This window comes from Cynoglossus semilaevis, chromosome 7 (assembly GCF_000523025.1).
Source record: "Cynoglossus semilaevis isolate Cse_v1.0 chromosome 7, Cse_v1.0, whole genome shotgun sequence".
Taxonomy (NCBI): Eukaryota; Metazoa; Chordata; class Actinopteri; order Pleuronectiformes; family Cynoglossidae; genus Cynoglossus; species Cynoglossus semilaevis.
Genome location: NC_024313.1, coordinates 7,399,108 through 7,415,606, shown reverse-complemented (window position 1 = coordinate 7,415,606; position 16,499 = coordinate 7,399,108). Strand labels below are relative to the sequence as shown.

Below are 16,499 nucleotides of genomic sequence, written 5' to 3'. Positions count from 1 at the left end.
AAGAGGAAAAAAAACACAGAGGAAGTTTTGAGTTTGCATTAACTGTTGAAAATAATTAGGAGTCTGCCACCAATAAGATTTTTCTGCCCCTGGGTTAAATACTGTAAATACCACTATTTATACAGCATTAGATTGTCAATACTGCTGCTACAACGTGTCAATAGTGTTTACTGCTGTGGCCAGTGAAGGTGAAGTGAGTGTGAACTGCTCTACAAACAGCAGAAAAGAGGTTTTTTTTTTTTTTTTTTGCAATGATAAAAGAACTGCTCTACAAACAGCAGAAAAGAGGAGAAAAAATCCTACAGTGCACCACAAACAAAAACGTCAAACAGAGAGAATTATTTTCTGTCTGTTTTCAGTAAATCAGTATCCACACATGCATATAGTGATATGGACTCAGTAACATTACATCATCCTGAAAGTGACGTCCTGGTTATAAAGTTGTTAACCCTTCACTGACAAATGTCTTACTATAACAGCTTAGCCTAAATCAGTGAGAGGCAGAAGTGGCCTCAATTCCATAAAATAACCTTTGTAGCTTATTTCCACACCATGTCTGCTTAAAGGATGGGACATTCATTAGAATGGCACAGTTTTTAAAGAGAAAATATGAAATAAAACTGCTGTATAATCAGGGCCTGTGATGAATTATGTAGAGAAACTCTGCTTCACATCAATGAGCCCTTCTTTAGCTGGTGCAATTAAACAGTAAACCGCACCACCATATTTTTTTTAATTAAAATGAGAGATAACTTATGAACATACATTTATGACACAATAGCCAGTGTACACTCAGGCTATCAGATAGAGCTCAGCCGCCGTCAAAGATACGAGCTCTCCCATCTATACTGCGCAGGCTCGTGTTTACCTACACGTACCTTCTCTGACCTTTTTCTGGTGTAGATTTCCAGCATCTGGTCCATACAATATTGTTTCATAAAAAAAGGTGATTAAAATTCAATTCCTAAATTGGTGTGTGAGCCCTGCTGTAATGCTAAAGATTAATTTGCCGGCGTTAGGCTGACGGGAATTGCTTTAATAGGATTCACATTAGAGAGGGCCTCAGGGGGGCAGCGTTGCAGCCCTACTTGATGCAGGAAGTAAAATTAATTAAAAACAATAATCATGTAATTCTGCTCATTACTGTCCTTCCCGATGGTAGCCCTTTATGCTGGTGTGTCTTTTTGATCTATGTCAGATAGCAAGGTTCTCGCTCAGGGCTGGGGAAGTGGCACGGTTGCATCAGAAAAGGTGTCGTGAACAATGTCGGATGGAAGTGAAGGATGCTGGGATTAAAGATTCCTCATCATCTGTGCTAAAGTGTAGCTTGAGTGTAACTCTCACTCTGACAAACAGTGGTATCTAGGACAGGAGGCTGCTGTGTACCTCTCTCCCTTTATTCTCCTTGTTTACTCTTCCCCTCATGCCCCTGCACCACGCCAAGTCACTTTGACTAAGAACATTAGGGTGTCACAGCTTGGGATTTGGCGTTTGCTATTCTATTAGTGTGACAATTCTGAATGCACACGTCTTCCGCTCCCTCCACCTCACCTCCTGGCGTAGCCCTGGCCAGTCAACAGATGCAGATTTTTACATATCAAAGCTGTTGACTTGCCAGAGTCTTTCTTCACGCCTCTAATACTCTTTGCTTCAGAGGACTGTACCTCAGTCCCCTGATCAAGTTACTAAACGCGGCACTGCACATGGCTCACCACCAAAGGCGGGTTGCTCACGCTGAGACCTGGAAGTGGAGGCGAGAAAAGCATCTCAGAGGGATTGGCTGATGCTTACACACTGCGAGATCGGCCAAGTGAAGAAATTGGAGGGGGGGCATTCCAACGGACGCACCGAGCACACAACAAATAGAAAGCTGAATTGTGTAAATGAAGTCGAGCCGAGTCAAGCTGAGGACGACGTGGAAAGGTCTCTGGATTTGGAAAGGGAACTACAGTGGTATGACGATGTGCACACGTCGTCATATTTGCCAAATATACTTCAATTGTGTCAAAGAAATTATGAGGAACTCCTGTGCTTTTTAAGTGGCTTTGGGTTCAACATTAATGGGTGAAAGTCGGATGGGAAAAATTGGCAGTGAAGCAAAAGCACTGTACAATGATTGATTTACCAATAGCTCAGCTCCAATAAGCCTCTTCGTTGTATGGTGTGTTTGCTAATGAACAGATGAAAGGGCTGTACCACATCACAAACTGTAATGCTTTATAAATAATATCCTACATTCATATTTGCATTATTCAAGTAAATGCTGCTTGAAACAGCTGAGCGTGTCCTTAAGTCACATGTCCTACTTTGATGATGCAATGACAAACCCGAATGCATGAACACTTTCTCAATACAGTAAACAGTTTTGATAATTTACTAAAAAAAAAACCAAAGGTGTGAAACACATTTCTCTCCCTGTTGAAATGTGTCTTTCTAATCCTGATATAGAGCGAAAAAAAATGTTTCTGTCACATTTTGGATACTGACTTTTTGGTAATAATTCACAGCTATCCTAGGATTAATCAGATTAAATAATTAATCGTTTGACAGCCCTGAGTGCTTTGCAAAATACTAAAAGGATGTGAGTGTTATCATACTCTTCTCTTTCTCAACCAGCAGCAAATCTACTTCAACCAAGTGTCACCAACAGCTATCGCTCCCTGTACTTGACCTCTGTCCTCTCTCTTGAAGAGACGTAGGGGAAGAGCGCGATAGAATGCGACCTTTCTTGCTGCATGACAGCAGAAAAAAAAAATCTTTCCCAGCAAATATGGATTTTGACCTCTGCTGTGAAAAGAGGTCGTTGAAAGGCTGTAGGCCCTCATTACAAATTATACCTTTACCGTTCCAAATGACAGCTTTTTTTTTAGCTTATTTGACTGTGTACGTTGACTGAGCTGAAAGCACCTAATGAATTTTAAACCCTGGACTTCAGGCTTTTAGTATTCACCGTCGCTATTAAAGGCTGGCTGGATTTATGGTCTCAGGGTCTCGTTCCACATCTCCTCCCCTGAGATCATCTGTCATACAAGACAAAGAGGCAGCTGCCGAAGAAGTCAAACAGTTTTTCTTTGCCATTCTTTGTTTTTCTTATGTGTTTCTGCCTTGTCATCTTTTATAGTGAGTCGTATTTCACATTTGTTTCAGATTGAGGCTGAAATGTTCCTAACCACTGATTTGAGCAGACTGCATTCAAGTTTTGTTTTCACTGTTTGAAAATGTTTCATCTTTTTTTACCTGATGTTCGTTTATGTGCTTTAACTGCAGATAATGGAGGGAAAGATGTTGCACTTAATTGCCAGCATTTTGACCCCATCTTCATTGAGATTTCCCAGTGCAGCACATAGTGTTTGGGCTCTTTTTTTCAACTAATTTTTATATCCGCAATACAGCAGTGTAGTGTTTTTGACATTTTCTTATTAATGATGTGTGTATCGTAGCAAAAGGATACCATTAAAATGTTCTTCTCTGTCACTGTGTTTTGGGAAGAAATGCTGCCATAAACATGACAAAGAAGGTTTGCTTCATCTGTGTGAAAAGACTTGGCAAATATGCAAAGAAACATAGGCTCTAACTTTAAAGATGCTGCTCTGGCAGGCAAACCTAATGCATCGGGATAATGATGTATGCAAGCAAAGAATAGCACGTCCGCAGAGAACGCAGAGCCTTAGCGGGGACTCGCACCTCACCATCGCGGCAACGTTAATCGTGACCTAAAGCATATATTTTATGCTTCAAATCTATTCTTATGCATGTAATTACAGGGACTGTGTGACCTACAACAGAGTGCTGTGTCTGAAAACAAACCTGTGAAGATGCAAATGGAGCCTCAGAGCTGCTGCGTATACTGAGTTCAGAAATTTCGTTTTACCATGTAAACACACGGGATTTTTTTTTTTTTGACAGTAGAAAAAAATATATCTTTTGTCATTTTGAATTGCAAATATTCCAGACTTTCTCATTTATTTGAATAGCACGCTGTGAGTTCAACTAAATGCTATTTCCTTCTTGGCAGGGCTTGCGTGAATTTGTGTCTTTTCTCCTGCTCTCTTATCTGCCGATGAATCTGTGATAGTGCATGCAAGAAAAAAACATTTCAGAAATAATGCAGATTTGTTGCTGCTAATCAAAACAGTTCGGACAGTAATGGTGTGTTTGCCTTTTACGCTGCTGTGTAACCGGCTGCTGCGATGAGGTCGATGATAATATAGTTTGTGTCCTGCTGCTCTCTAAACAACAGTAGCATCACGGTCACCTAAAGCTACTTGGGGCAGTGAAATGCTCAATTGAGGAGGAAGAGCAAAGGGCAAAAGGAGCAAATCTACTTCAATTTGTTTTAATGGTTAAAGTAGCGACGCATTTCAAATTTGCCAGTTAAACAAGGGTTAAATATGAGATTAAACTGGTGAGGAAGAGCCTCGTGACAGTGATAATAACAATAATAAGTTACAGCAAAAGTAGCTAATTAATGAAGTCGAATTAGAGCCACACTCTTAACTTTCAAAGTGTCAGCATTGGTGCAGAGCCAAACTAAAAACCTATGAAATTGGCTGTCATTACTACATAATAAAAAAAGTTGAATTTTTTGTATTTATTTAGTTCAGTCTTTATACAGTTTAATCTTCCCTTCTCCCACTCTCCTCCTTCTCTGTCATCAGACTGATGATTTGTGTTGAGAGGGCAAACAGCAGGTTTGTTCCCATGAGTCCTTTTTATAATACAATGGACTGTTCACTTTTTGATAGTTTTTGGCAGAATAATGGTGCGGACGTGTCAGTCAGCATTTACTGGGTTACACGCCACACATTTCACAGTTTCTTCCAAGATTATGGTAAACTGAGAGAGAAGAATGAGAGAATTACCAAAGTAGGCCATGAGGAAAAACAATGAAGCTCTGGCTTTTTTTTTTTTTTTTTTTCTTCAATTTCTTGTAGTCACATTCCAGAGAATGGTAAGTGGCCTACATGGATCACTTTAATTGTCCTTCATTCCATCATCCATTCCTATTTAGGGGAAAGAAACCTCCACAGCCTTTGCAATAGAGATGGTGCTTTAAATCTCTGACATTCAGTTGCAAATATCCCCGTTTTATCTCTAGGAACAGTTTTAAAACGAATTCTTGAGGGAATAAATTAGCTGCTTATTAATTAGCCGTTAAGCCACCTTGGAAATGTCACTTCATAAAAGACAACAGGTTTCGTAGTTAGTTACAGCAGCAGGCGGTCCAAACCCTGGAGATATCCACTCACACAAACACACCCACAGGTCCTCACACACACGGTCACATGGCATACATACACAAACATAGAGCTGGACTTGTATGTTTGTTAAGACATTGACTAACAGAGTCATTTCTTAGTGGTTTAAATGAATCTCAGCTTTAACTGCAGTTCTAAAACAACACAGAAAAAACTGCAGCCCTACTATAAATTAACTACAGGTGTGAATGCGAATTGTGACTCAACATGTGATCCTGTGATGGACTGGTGAACAGTCCATTTGGCTCGGCTCCGACTCACCCACTTGCCCGACAGATAAGGACTGAGTGGTAGAAGACAAAGGGAATTTTCCTCAGCTCACAAATATATGAAAACACATACAAACAAACAAGAGCGACATCACTATCTAGGGGTTTGCGCCTTATATTACTTCTGCTCCGTTCACTCAACTGAACAATATCTTCAGAGCTGAGACCAGTGTGGGACTGGGATCATATTACTGCGTTAGGTAAAACAATGAAAGGGAAGAATGGTAAGTGTTCAATGTAGTTCATACGGGACGAGAACCCATGACGAATATTTACACTGTGAACGCGGAAAATGCATCACTGGAGACGAAGCCTTTATCGCTGCACACACACACAAACAAACAAACTGGAGCTCTAGTTCTACTTACATTGAACGATCAGCTCCACCACAGCCTCTCGGGGCTTCACGTTGAAACCATTATACTGACTGGTCTGGCAGCGGTAGGAGCCCGTCATCTCCCTGGACACGTTAACGATGCGCAGCACGCCGTCGTAGCTCTCCATCTGCATGTTGCCGTCCGGCATTGGCGCCTCCTTATCTGCTCGGGACCACAGGATGATGGGCTTGGGCTTTCCTGAAACAAGGCACTCCAGCTCCACAGTGTCACCCTCTCGGGCCACCAGGGGGGACTTGCCCCGGGGTACTGTCAGGTTTGGGGGAACTAAGAAAGAGAAAAACAGAGGAGGGACTGATATGGGGCTCTAGAAAGTCAGCAGGCTGGACAAGAGTCAGTGGTCAACTGCAGGGAGAGGGATGGAGGCTACAGATGAACATCCAGGTTTCAATGGAAATGAATCTTGTATCTCTGACAATATTTTGTATGTGAAACGCATGCAAACATCGTAACTGTTAGTCTTGATGATGCTAGCGTTTACCCTTGGTGTATGGAGAGCGGCAGCGAAAAAAACAACAGCAAACAGTGAAGAGTGACATTAAGAGATGTGAAGCAAATGCACTCTGTTAGACTGAAAGATCATTTAACAGAAAACATCCAGGAAGAACCGCAAAAACTAAAAATGGAAAATAAATATCCTCTGCCTTGTTTGGGTTTCTGCAGCTAACACACATAAACAGCATTCATTTTATATCTAAAGACAATGCCACTGTGTTAGCCCCATTCTTCACAATAATGGAAAAACAATGCACACAGTACTGAGTTTTTCTTGTTTCATATTCCCCGGGTGTTCTACGGCTGTTTTTCAGTTGTTTTTCTGTTACCAGCTCTTTAAAAGTTTAAATAATGTATAATTAAAAAGTGATCTGACATTCTGGAAAGAAACGGTCAGAAACCACAGTCCCCAAGAATAAAAAAAAGAAAAGAAAAGCTGTATATTTTACATAAAAACACAGCTCTTTCAAAATATCAACTTTAATTTGTTTGACTTTCGCCATTGTCCCAGCACTTTTTGAAGACCAATACGACCACTCTGCAGCTCTTTACCTTCGTGCCCTCCTCCTCAGGGAACGACTCAGCCTCATCCCCTGCATCACCTAATTGAGAGCATTTACAACAGAACACTTCGGAGCAGGTATAGCATTAAGGCTGGCAACGTTACAAAATATGACCTAATAAATACTTTGTCCTTGTTTAACAGACATTTTAGAGCCTAGCTGTAAGTTAGGGATGAATAATAGAAGAGGTGCAAAGAGCCAAATTGCAAGATAGATCTCTCCCCTCCCTCACTTCTTCTCTTTCTCCCCATCTACCTCTCTCTCTGAGTGTAAGTGTGTATCCCCTAAGTTTGGAGAGTGGAAAAACTAACAGGTTGGATTGGGCAGTCTGGTTCCTCATCAACATGCTGGCCAAGTAAATTTGTTTAATTAGTAAACCTGGCAAATTGCATCAGCTCCTAGATTGCTGTGTGTATCTGTGTGTTCATGGATTTTATGTGTGTCCAAAACAATCAGTGCAGTCCAAGTCTATTTTGTACCACTGCTCCCAAAAATAGTTTACAGCCAGCGTTTCGAGGAGCGAAAAATCTCAGCAATGATGAAACCATGTCATGGTTCCCCGGATGGTTTTCGAATCACTGTCATTCTGCCCAAACAATGCTGCAGCTGGAATGAAGTCAATCCACGCTGACATTTTGTAGTGATGAAATCGCCGGCAATTTCTAGAAACAAAACCGAGTCCAGTTAAATTTCTTTTGACCCCATTTCTGTCTGGGTGAGAAGTAACAATCCTCCTGTCATCTCAGCTGTGTAGATGTTGTTCATTCCTTTTGAACCTGAAGTGACTCAGAGAAAGACTTCCTGCCAACAGTGCGCTGTACCTAAACAAGTATTTCTTTTAACCACAAACACTAGACAACTTCAACAAAGTGTTCAACAACACTGCCAGAGAAATGTAATATTTTTTTTCCCATTTACATCAACAAAGGTCTGTATCACATTTAGCTGTAGTGGGATCTAATATATAAAATCCTCTACTGTTGATTTAAGAAGCCTGATCTCCACAGCCAAACTGAAAGACAACAGAATTACTCATCCAATTTAGCAGTAATTAAACATTTTAAGAACAATGAATCAGGCAAACTGAGAATCAGCAGACGTCCAATTTCATTTTTTCAGTGCTATTCATTTTTAATCGACACTGTTAATGAATTAGAAACGGACACAATCACTGTAATCCCACACTGGAAGTTGCAGTGATTCATCTTTGCAAACATCCAAAAAAAAATCCACACTTCTTAGTGAGCTCACCCTCATCAGTAATATCAGTAAAGCAGCAGATTGAAATGTAATGAACGTAACTGAAACTGCTATTTCAAAACTGCTATTTTAAAGGAAACACTGTTATTATGGAGAAAATCCCAATCTGACTTCCCAGCCTTTGTTACCTGCGTGTTTGGCTGCTCACCAGTCGGTCCAACATCTGTCAAGACCATTTTAGGTAAATCCATACACCCTGGTGTCGTAGGCACTGGATGATGGAGCATGGTCATTCACAGATAAATCTTGGCAATGCTGTTTGGCAACAAAAATAATCTCCGCAGGGACGACAACAGTGGATACTCATTTCGTTGCTGATTGGTATTCAGACTGTGTGTTGAGCCAGCCAGCCAGGTGTCAAGAGCTGACATATTTCCTTCCACAGCATATTTTCTGTCTCTTTTTTATCCAACAACTCCTTGGGTCCAAACATTGAAATGGCAAATTGACAGCAGCAGGGTAGGTGGGGAGCAGCGAGCATCCATTAGTGAGTGGAGGAGAGGTGAATTCGCAGAGTTGCCGTCATTACCACCTGGAACTCTCCACTACCCAGATTGGACAGGCAGTTAAGGCTGTCTGCGTATGGAGTTTGGCAGCACAACACTAGCTATCAGCTGCCATTGTCACTCTTCGCAGCATCACGCAGAGGCAAACGTAAACAGACGTATAGTAGCTGCATACAGAGCTTCTCTCTCTGGCTCCGTCTCTCCATGTGAACACCCTTCCTCTGTGTGTTACACTGACCGCTGAGATTCTCTGAGTGGCACAGAGCCCGCAACTGGTCCTTACTGTGCGCATTGTGCCAAAGCCATCGGAATGCTAGAGATGCCTGCAGGGCACGCCTGCTGTGTGCGTATGGTTGTGTAGTGTGTGCTTCAAGGTTTTTATGTTTTTGTATGTGTGTGTGTTTAAAGCTGAGCGTTTCTCTCCTCACCCATGGGTGACAGCACGCTGTGATCCTCATTCTGTTTCTCCACAGGATTCTCTTCATTGTTGGTACTGACTGCAAACAGCATCTCTCTTTCTGTCTCTTCTCTTCTTCTTGTTTGTGCAGAATTTTTCTTCTCTATGTTTTTTTTTTCATGCCAAATTTAAGACTGGACTTCCCTGTTTAGCCTCAGCAGGACTTCACAACTCTGGGGTCCCAGCTGGAGTGTGTAGGCTGATTGCCGGGGGGTCTGACAGCAGGATCCATCAGCCATAGCGGTGTCTGCCTCGGTAGACACAGTGCAATGTGAGCTGACTGCAAAACATGGAAGTGCCTGTTTTTCCTTTTTTTTTATTTTACAGCAACATCAGCCAGGATGAGTGGTGCACGTAGACGTCTTTGAGAATAAACAACGTCCCTGCTGCTCCCTTTTCTGGTGAGTCCTGTGACATCATTCCCTATCACCATGGCAACAGCTCTCACCACTACTGCAACTCGAGCCGAGAGTGTGTGTCCATGTGTAAGAGTATGTTTGGACAGCTAGAGGCCAACGACTTGGTCATGAGGTGACAGGACACCGTGCTCCTCTGAGAGCTGGACCCCTGGAAACAGAAACATGAATGGTGCTGCTGCTGCTGCTGCTGCTGCTCCAGTGTGGGTTTGTTTGTGCTTCTGTATGTGTGGGACAGCTGTGGCTACACAACAATTTACTGTCAAGTAATAGATGTCAGCAGATGTGTGAAATTGTCTCAGTGCAGTGACTAGTGCGAGGAAGACGCTGACATATCACATTGTCCCAAAGGAATCCATAGGTCATCCTGTGATGAATAACATCAACATTGAACCCATGTGATTTTTTTCAGCCAAACTGAACTCCTGGGCTGTACTTGACCACTGAATTAAAATGATGCCTGACTGTTCCAGCTTGTTGTCTAATACAGGATTTGTCAGGACAGTGTTCCAGCTGTGGGGCAGCTGCTGTGGCTTCCTCTCCAAGTTCACAGCTTGCAAGTCAAACTGGCAAACACTTCTGGGATCCTAACGGTGACAGGGACTGTACTTTTTGTAATCCTATTGACACTAGTCTTCATCTAGACTTCACCTTTTTTCAGTACGTTGTGATGCTGCAGCTGATTATTTAGAAACTCTCTTCAACTAAACAGAAGTTCTGAACACGTGTGTCGCAAAATACTGCATTTAAAAAACACAAACTGAGCTTCAAAAAATGCACTCATGTTAATGAGCGAGACTGCAGTATGTTAACTACCTATTGTTGCTTTTCAACAAGGAGCACATTGATGTACTACACCAGCTTGTGGTAATTGTATGACGGTACAATGTCTGGCAGTGTCACCTCAAAAAAACCTCCTGTCTGAACATCTTCACATTATTTCTTTTTTATGATTTCTCAGTGCAATGATTATTAATCATTCACCATAATCTAGAAACTCTCCGTTGAACCTTTGAGGACATTTTTCTTTAGAAAATGTTTTTTTCTTTTTCAAACTGAGCTCAGTGTTTTAGCTATTCCATTGGATCTCGCTGCACACAACAAAGGGCAAAAGGAGACAACAAATATCAAACAACATCAAAAAATGAACAATGTTCAGGGAAAATCACTTGATTATTTGAACAGAACACAAAACTATTTGAACACAAAAATGGAAAAACAGGTTAAAGAAAATAAAGTTACTGTTGAACATGTCACTTTCTTACACGGAAGTTGCAGCCAGACTCCTACAGCAAAATAGCATTTGCGTGCAAATTATACGTACATTTCTTATTTAGTTAAAATATAAGCATCTGCATGAGTGGAGGTCTATAATAAAAATCAAGTCAGTCATTTAAATAACAAAGGAAAAATATGAAGATCAAATTAAAAACAAGAATTGATTTTAACTGCAAATTACATTTTGCAAATGACATCCTTATCATTACAGTAAAATCACACAACAATAGAAAGTTTCTGGACTTTTATCTTTGTTAGATACTGTGTGTCACAGTCACAGACGTGATGGCAGCTCACAGTGAATTCAAGTCAATGAGACAACAGCCAAAAGGCTGGACAGGCAGAGATGTGCACGTCTGAAAATACTGTAGCTTCAGATGACTCATTCCAGAAACACAAAAAGCCATTGTGTTTATCAAACTTCCTCATTTTTTATTCATACTGAGCGCTTAATTGATTTGTTTAATTCATTAACCGCAGCAATTCTTGAGAGTGACGACGACGCTGGGTGCTAATTGAGGGACTCATCGCGGAGGGATTTATTCGCCCCGAGAGATGAGAGAGGTGACTTTCACTCCTAATACGTACACCGCTGTCGTCAATCAGACTGGAAATGAGCTGCTGTCATATCTGGACGGAACAAAAAATGCTGCAGCAGCACTTCCTGTGCGAATGTACGTCTGGTGTCCCTCACTAGGACATGATCAAGGTCTCTTTTTTTGGACTCTTTTAAGATCACATGTAAAAATGTATTTAACCACAACAGGTCACAGGGGGCAAAAACAGTCCGGTGTCAGAGGAGCAAAGTTGAAGGTATTTGGGATGTTTCATGTTTTTTTTTTTTAACCCTCCTGGCGACCCCTCTCAGCTGCTCTTGTCCCTCATTAGTCTTAATCCTGACAGTATTTAAAAGGGAACACTGCATTCTCATCTTCAAAAAATCACTGATGATTAAGCATTACTGTAACGTTCGCTGAAAACCCTGACAAGCACAGAGAGTTGCATATTTAATCAGGGCGGCATGAAAGTAAATAAAATTGCTGTTATGTTAAAGGCAGAAATTATGAAAGCTGTGGGACTGTGTGTTCATCAAGACTTCAAAGAAAACACCATGGTAAATATTCTCTTTTATGGAGATGTTTTTTGTGGCAGGAGCTGAGCCCTGGTTTGGAATCTTGATGTGAAGATTAGGCGGCAGCGCCACTGAGCATCAGTTAGATGAGAAACACTTTCAGCTTAGTTGATTACCAACCACTTCTACAGCACTAAGGACCAGCAGACCTAAAGTGTAATCTCCTCCGAAGGCCTTTTAATTGCAGGTCAGACTTTTAACTTCAAGAGAACAGGTAGAGAAACGACAACTAACAACTGGGCTTTTCACTCCAAAGACACAGCAGGGCTGTGGCAAGGCCCAAAGACGGGGTGTTTTAGGACACAAACACAAACTACTCTACTTCTTTTTCAACAATGAATTCAACTGAATTAATAAAACAACCTGTTTTCGGCCACTGACAAACATACACACACACGTGTTATGGGAATAATCTTATCGTGAAAGACAATTATATTTGAACAGCTAAGCCTTTCACTCCATTAAATCAGTTTTTGCCTCTTCATTAAAACAGCAGCATTTACTTTACATTTTAATTCAGTGGCGTCGCCCAGAGACACCAAGATTAAAGACGGCACTAGTTTCAAGATAATGAGAAAAGAAAATTGGCATGTGCAAAAGATCCTAATGTTTTATGGTACAGGAATTATTAAGGGACTATCTACCAATATGTGTGTGCCCGAGGTGGCCACATTGATTTATTGATTATGTAAAGAACTGCAGAGAGGTGGATGTACGATAGGAAAATCAAGATTCAGAGAGCGGTGTATGCGAACGGTGAGGCATTAGACATGGAATCAAACGCAACTCCACACTCGTGACTTACAACAAATTCTTTCTGCAAGAAAAAAACAACTAAACTAGGGTTCTAGTTTAGCCAATAGGAGTTGGACTTACATAAAATACAGACTAGGCATCAGCAAACAGAAAACTCTCAACAATGCATCCACGAGTCAATTTCTGGCCCTCTAATAACACCATGTCACCAATGACAAACAGATTATTGTCATCAAAATGTCTCTGCACCATTTAAAATGTAACATCAATATTTAAGCAATTTGAGCCTGCCTTTTATAAATACAAGTTTTAATGAAAAGACAAGGACATGCCGCTGAGACATTGGACTCATTCTCATGGTTGAAATGACTATTGGTTGAAGTGACCTGCGTGAACAGGGTGGACGGATATGTAGCGTTAATAACATGCTGTGTTCATGTAAACAAATGTTAGTCAACGGTGGAAGCAGCCAGTTAGATGAAAGGACGATGCACGGTGAGTCTCTCATTAGCTGGACTGATGGAGTCAGCTCTGGTTCACGGGAATCCAATTAAACACACAATGCAAAACAACGGGATACCGTGAGATCAATTAAACACACAATGCAAAACAACGGCGTCAGTGCCGGGATACCGTGAGATGTGCGGCAACCGAATATTCAATAGCAAACGGTGTTCCATGATTCTCCTTCAGCCTGCAGTGTAATACTGACAGGTGATCAAAGTGAAAAAACAGTCGTCTAATGAGGAACGATACACGTTTTTAACCTGCTGACACTGTCCACCAGGAGCATTAAAATGTGGGGAAAGTTGGGTCAATTAAAGCTCAGTTAAGGTAAAATGGCTCTTAGAAAGTGGATAACGACAATTTTAACTTGAGAAGCCTAAATAATTTTAAATAGTAGTAAAATGACAGTTTCTTCCCTTGTTAGGGACGGTGTGTAAATGTTCCACTGACACCAGGGTACATGAGACTCACCAGTAGTGGAGGAGATGTTGACGTCAATGCTGATCTCAGGGATGCCTCCTCCCTTCAGTGCTGCCACACAGGTGTACGTGCCAAAGTCTGTGAATTTGAGGTCTATGATGTCCAGGTTGGTGGTCCCAGGGGAGATGTCGGGGTCCGTCTGGGTAATGACCATTCGCTCTGAGCTGCGGAGAGCACGGCCGTTCTTCAGCCAGCTGAACGTTAGCTCTTCTGGCGGTGTCGCCTCCACCTACAGCATGATACAAGATGATGAGTTTCTTTAACTTACATTATAGTTTACAGTTGACTCTAACATTGTTTTCTTTCTTCCATTTCACCTGACAAGATATCTTGACTTCTCTCCCAATCTGGATGTTGTCGTCATTGTGGTAGGGGTCAGGAGTGATCCAGAATCTGCCCTTCTTCAAAGCTGAAGAGAGACACATTTTATCAAAAAATGAAAAATGAAAAAACAGGTATTTATTACTTTGAAATAAACTGTCACCAGGATTTTCCTAAAGTACTGTTAGCACAGTTAGTTTAAATGTTTTAGTTCAGGGCTGAGGCCGTGAAAGCGTAAAAAGATTACGCCGTAGTTTAAACCAAAAAACGAAGGATTAGTCAGTGATATGACATCTGTTACTGTGCTCTAAAAAAGACAGCAACTCAAAGCACAGCTTTTGATGCAGCTGATACCCACAGTCAGAATCCAACAGCACTCCACCTGGCGCACACACACACGCGTGCTCACACACAGGCACACGTAGTAAAACTGGAAAGATACCTTACAAAACAGCCACCATTTCTAATCCAATTTATTTAGCAAACTCCATTTCCAAAGCCCTGCCTCTATAAACAGCCAGATGATTTCATCATAATGCACGCTGCATTGGTTCCAAACCCTGCGTCTATTGTGCGATTCATCTCCTCGGCAAAAAAAAAGCTGACGGCACCATGAAAATCTTTTCATCTAGCAATTCCCGAGTGACATTATCTTATTCAGTTTGGTAAAGGCAAAATGAAAACAAAACCTCCGTGTCAGATTTATACACAGGAAATTGAACGTGCAAAACATTGTGATGGCTGTCGAGCTGCAGATTCAGGGTCAAGACGAGCGACACCCGCCCCCTCTCCTCTCCTCCTCCCCCAGGGTGACGTGATGTTCCTTGTCACGTTGAAGTTAGTGTCGGCAGGTAGAGAATCCTGCTCCTGACATTTGTCAGAAAAACACAAGTCAGTCAGGTTTAATGAACCAACTCTCAATGCAAAAGTGCATTTGCATTTCTACTTGTGTGTAATATATACAAATATAAATTCCCATTCTCCTAGGTGCTGTCCAACCGTCATATCCTGTATAATTTAGCAGTACTGGGTTGGAGATTGTGGTAATTACCATAATACTGCATGCAGCATATGAGTGACCTTTATGAATATGAAGGTAATTCGGGGCATCGCAAGCAACCCATGTTTATTTCCCATTTGGGCCGTGTTTTTGCATCATTGTATTTCTTTACCATGGCCACAGCAACATTCAATTGACTAAAAGAGAGCATGCAAAGAATGAGGTTAATAAGAAGAAAATATTTCTATGGTGAAAGCTATTAAGTGAGTCAGTCTGACAGGAAACACTTATTTCCCTTCATTCATTCATGTCAGGCGGCAGAAACACCGGGAAACAGAGTTGTTCTTCAAAAGACTGTGACGGGTTGAAAAGGCTTTTCAAAGATAAGCAGCCACACTGGTAACTGTGAGTGACTGTGCTGTCACAAATGACAGCAGATAAACATGTGTGACAGGAAAAATAGTTAAAAAAATAAATAAAAACTGAATTTTTTTTTGTGTGACTGAAGATAAATGTTAAAAACAATAACTGCCACTGCATTTTAGTAGTTGGTTTTCATTGATTCAGTCCCAAAATGGACTTTGGGGCCAAATCAAATTATGAGGCTTTGAAGATAAACTTTAGGAACCACAAGATATGATTAATCAAACTTAGTTAGTTTATCGCCCTAACTGGATCACACCGCAGAGATGGTCATGGGCCACACTATATAATGAACTTACTCTTTTAACAAGATGAAAATGACATCGAATCTGTCACACAGCTATGACATAATTGAAACTCAACCCTCCTTAGTGATAGTCAATGAATATCTGTTTGAAACGAACAGATTCAGAAGTCACTGCATCATTGTTGACGACCCTGGTGATAATACTGTACGGTCACTCAGCTGTAAGGCCATACGGTGGCAGTAGTGGTTAGCATCCTTGCATCAAAATCAGTTGCCCACTGGTTCCATCCCCATTCGTTCTGTTTGGTTTGCATGTTCTTCCCGAGTGTGCATCGATTTCCTCGGCTAATTGGATGCTCTAAATTGACTCTGAGTATGAGTTTGAGTGTGCACGGCTGTTCGTCTCTGGATGTGACCCTGTGAGAGTTCACAGCAGTTGAGTTGAGTTAGAAATTATTAAGTTCCCCTTCACACTAAGTGCACAGAGACAAAAAAGTGCTGACACGGGATAAACACATTTGGAAAATGCACTGCTGATCAGCACAAAAACATATGTTTCCATTCATGTTGAGACAATAACTATATCCTACTGTGGTGGTCATTTCTTTTCCGCCTTACCCCTGCTTCCTCAGTGCATTCATGCAATACAGCCAGGACTGCACATGTGCACTCATGCATATTGCAGAATCGGTTCCCTTCGTGCCTCCTCCACATTCAAACCCTCTTTCCTGCCATT

General features: G+C 41.4%; 1 protein-coding gene across 2 annotated transcripts in view; it reads right to left on the bottom strand.

Moving 5' to 3' along the window:
* Nucleotides 1-16,499, bottom strand: part of LOC103380993 (MAM domain-containing glycosylphosphatidylinositol anchor protein 2) — a 126,402-nt gene that overhangs the window by 37,576 nt on the left and 72,327 nt on the right. For both annotated transcript variants that reach the window (XR_003050095.1, XM_008313149.3), the window contains exons 7-9: nt 14,090-14,181; nt 13,764-14,001; nt 5,896-6,189 (exon numbers count right to left, since the gene is read on the bottom strand). Coding sequence is in view for 1 of the 2 variants with exons in the window: in XM_008313149.3 (XP_008311371.1) it covers nt 5,896-6,189; nt 13,764-14,001; nt 14,090-14,181 (624 nt within the window). In the remaining variant the exon portion in view is untranslated. The remainder of the gene's footprint in view (nt 1-5,895; nt 6,190-13,763; nt 14,002-14,089; nt 14,182-16,499) is intronic.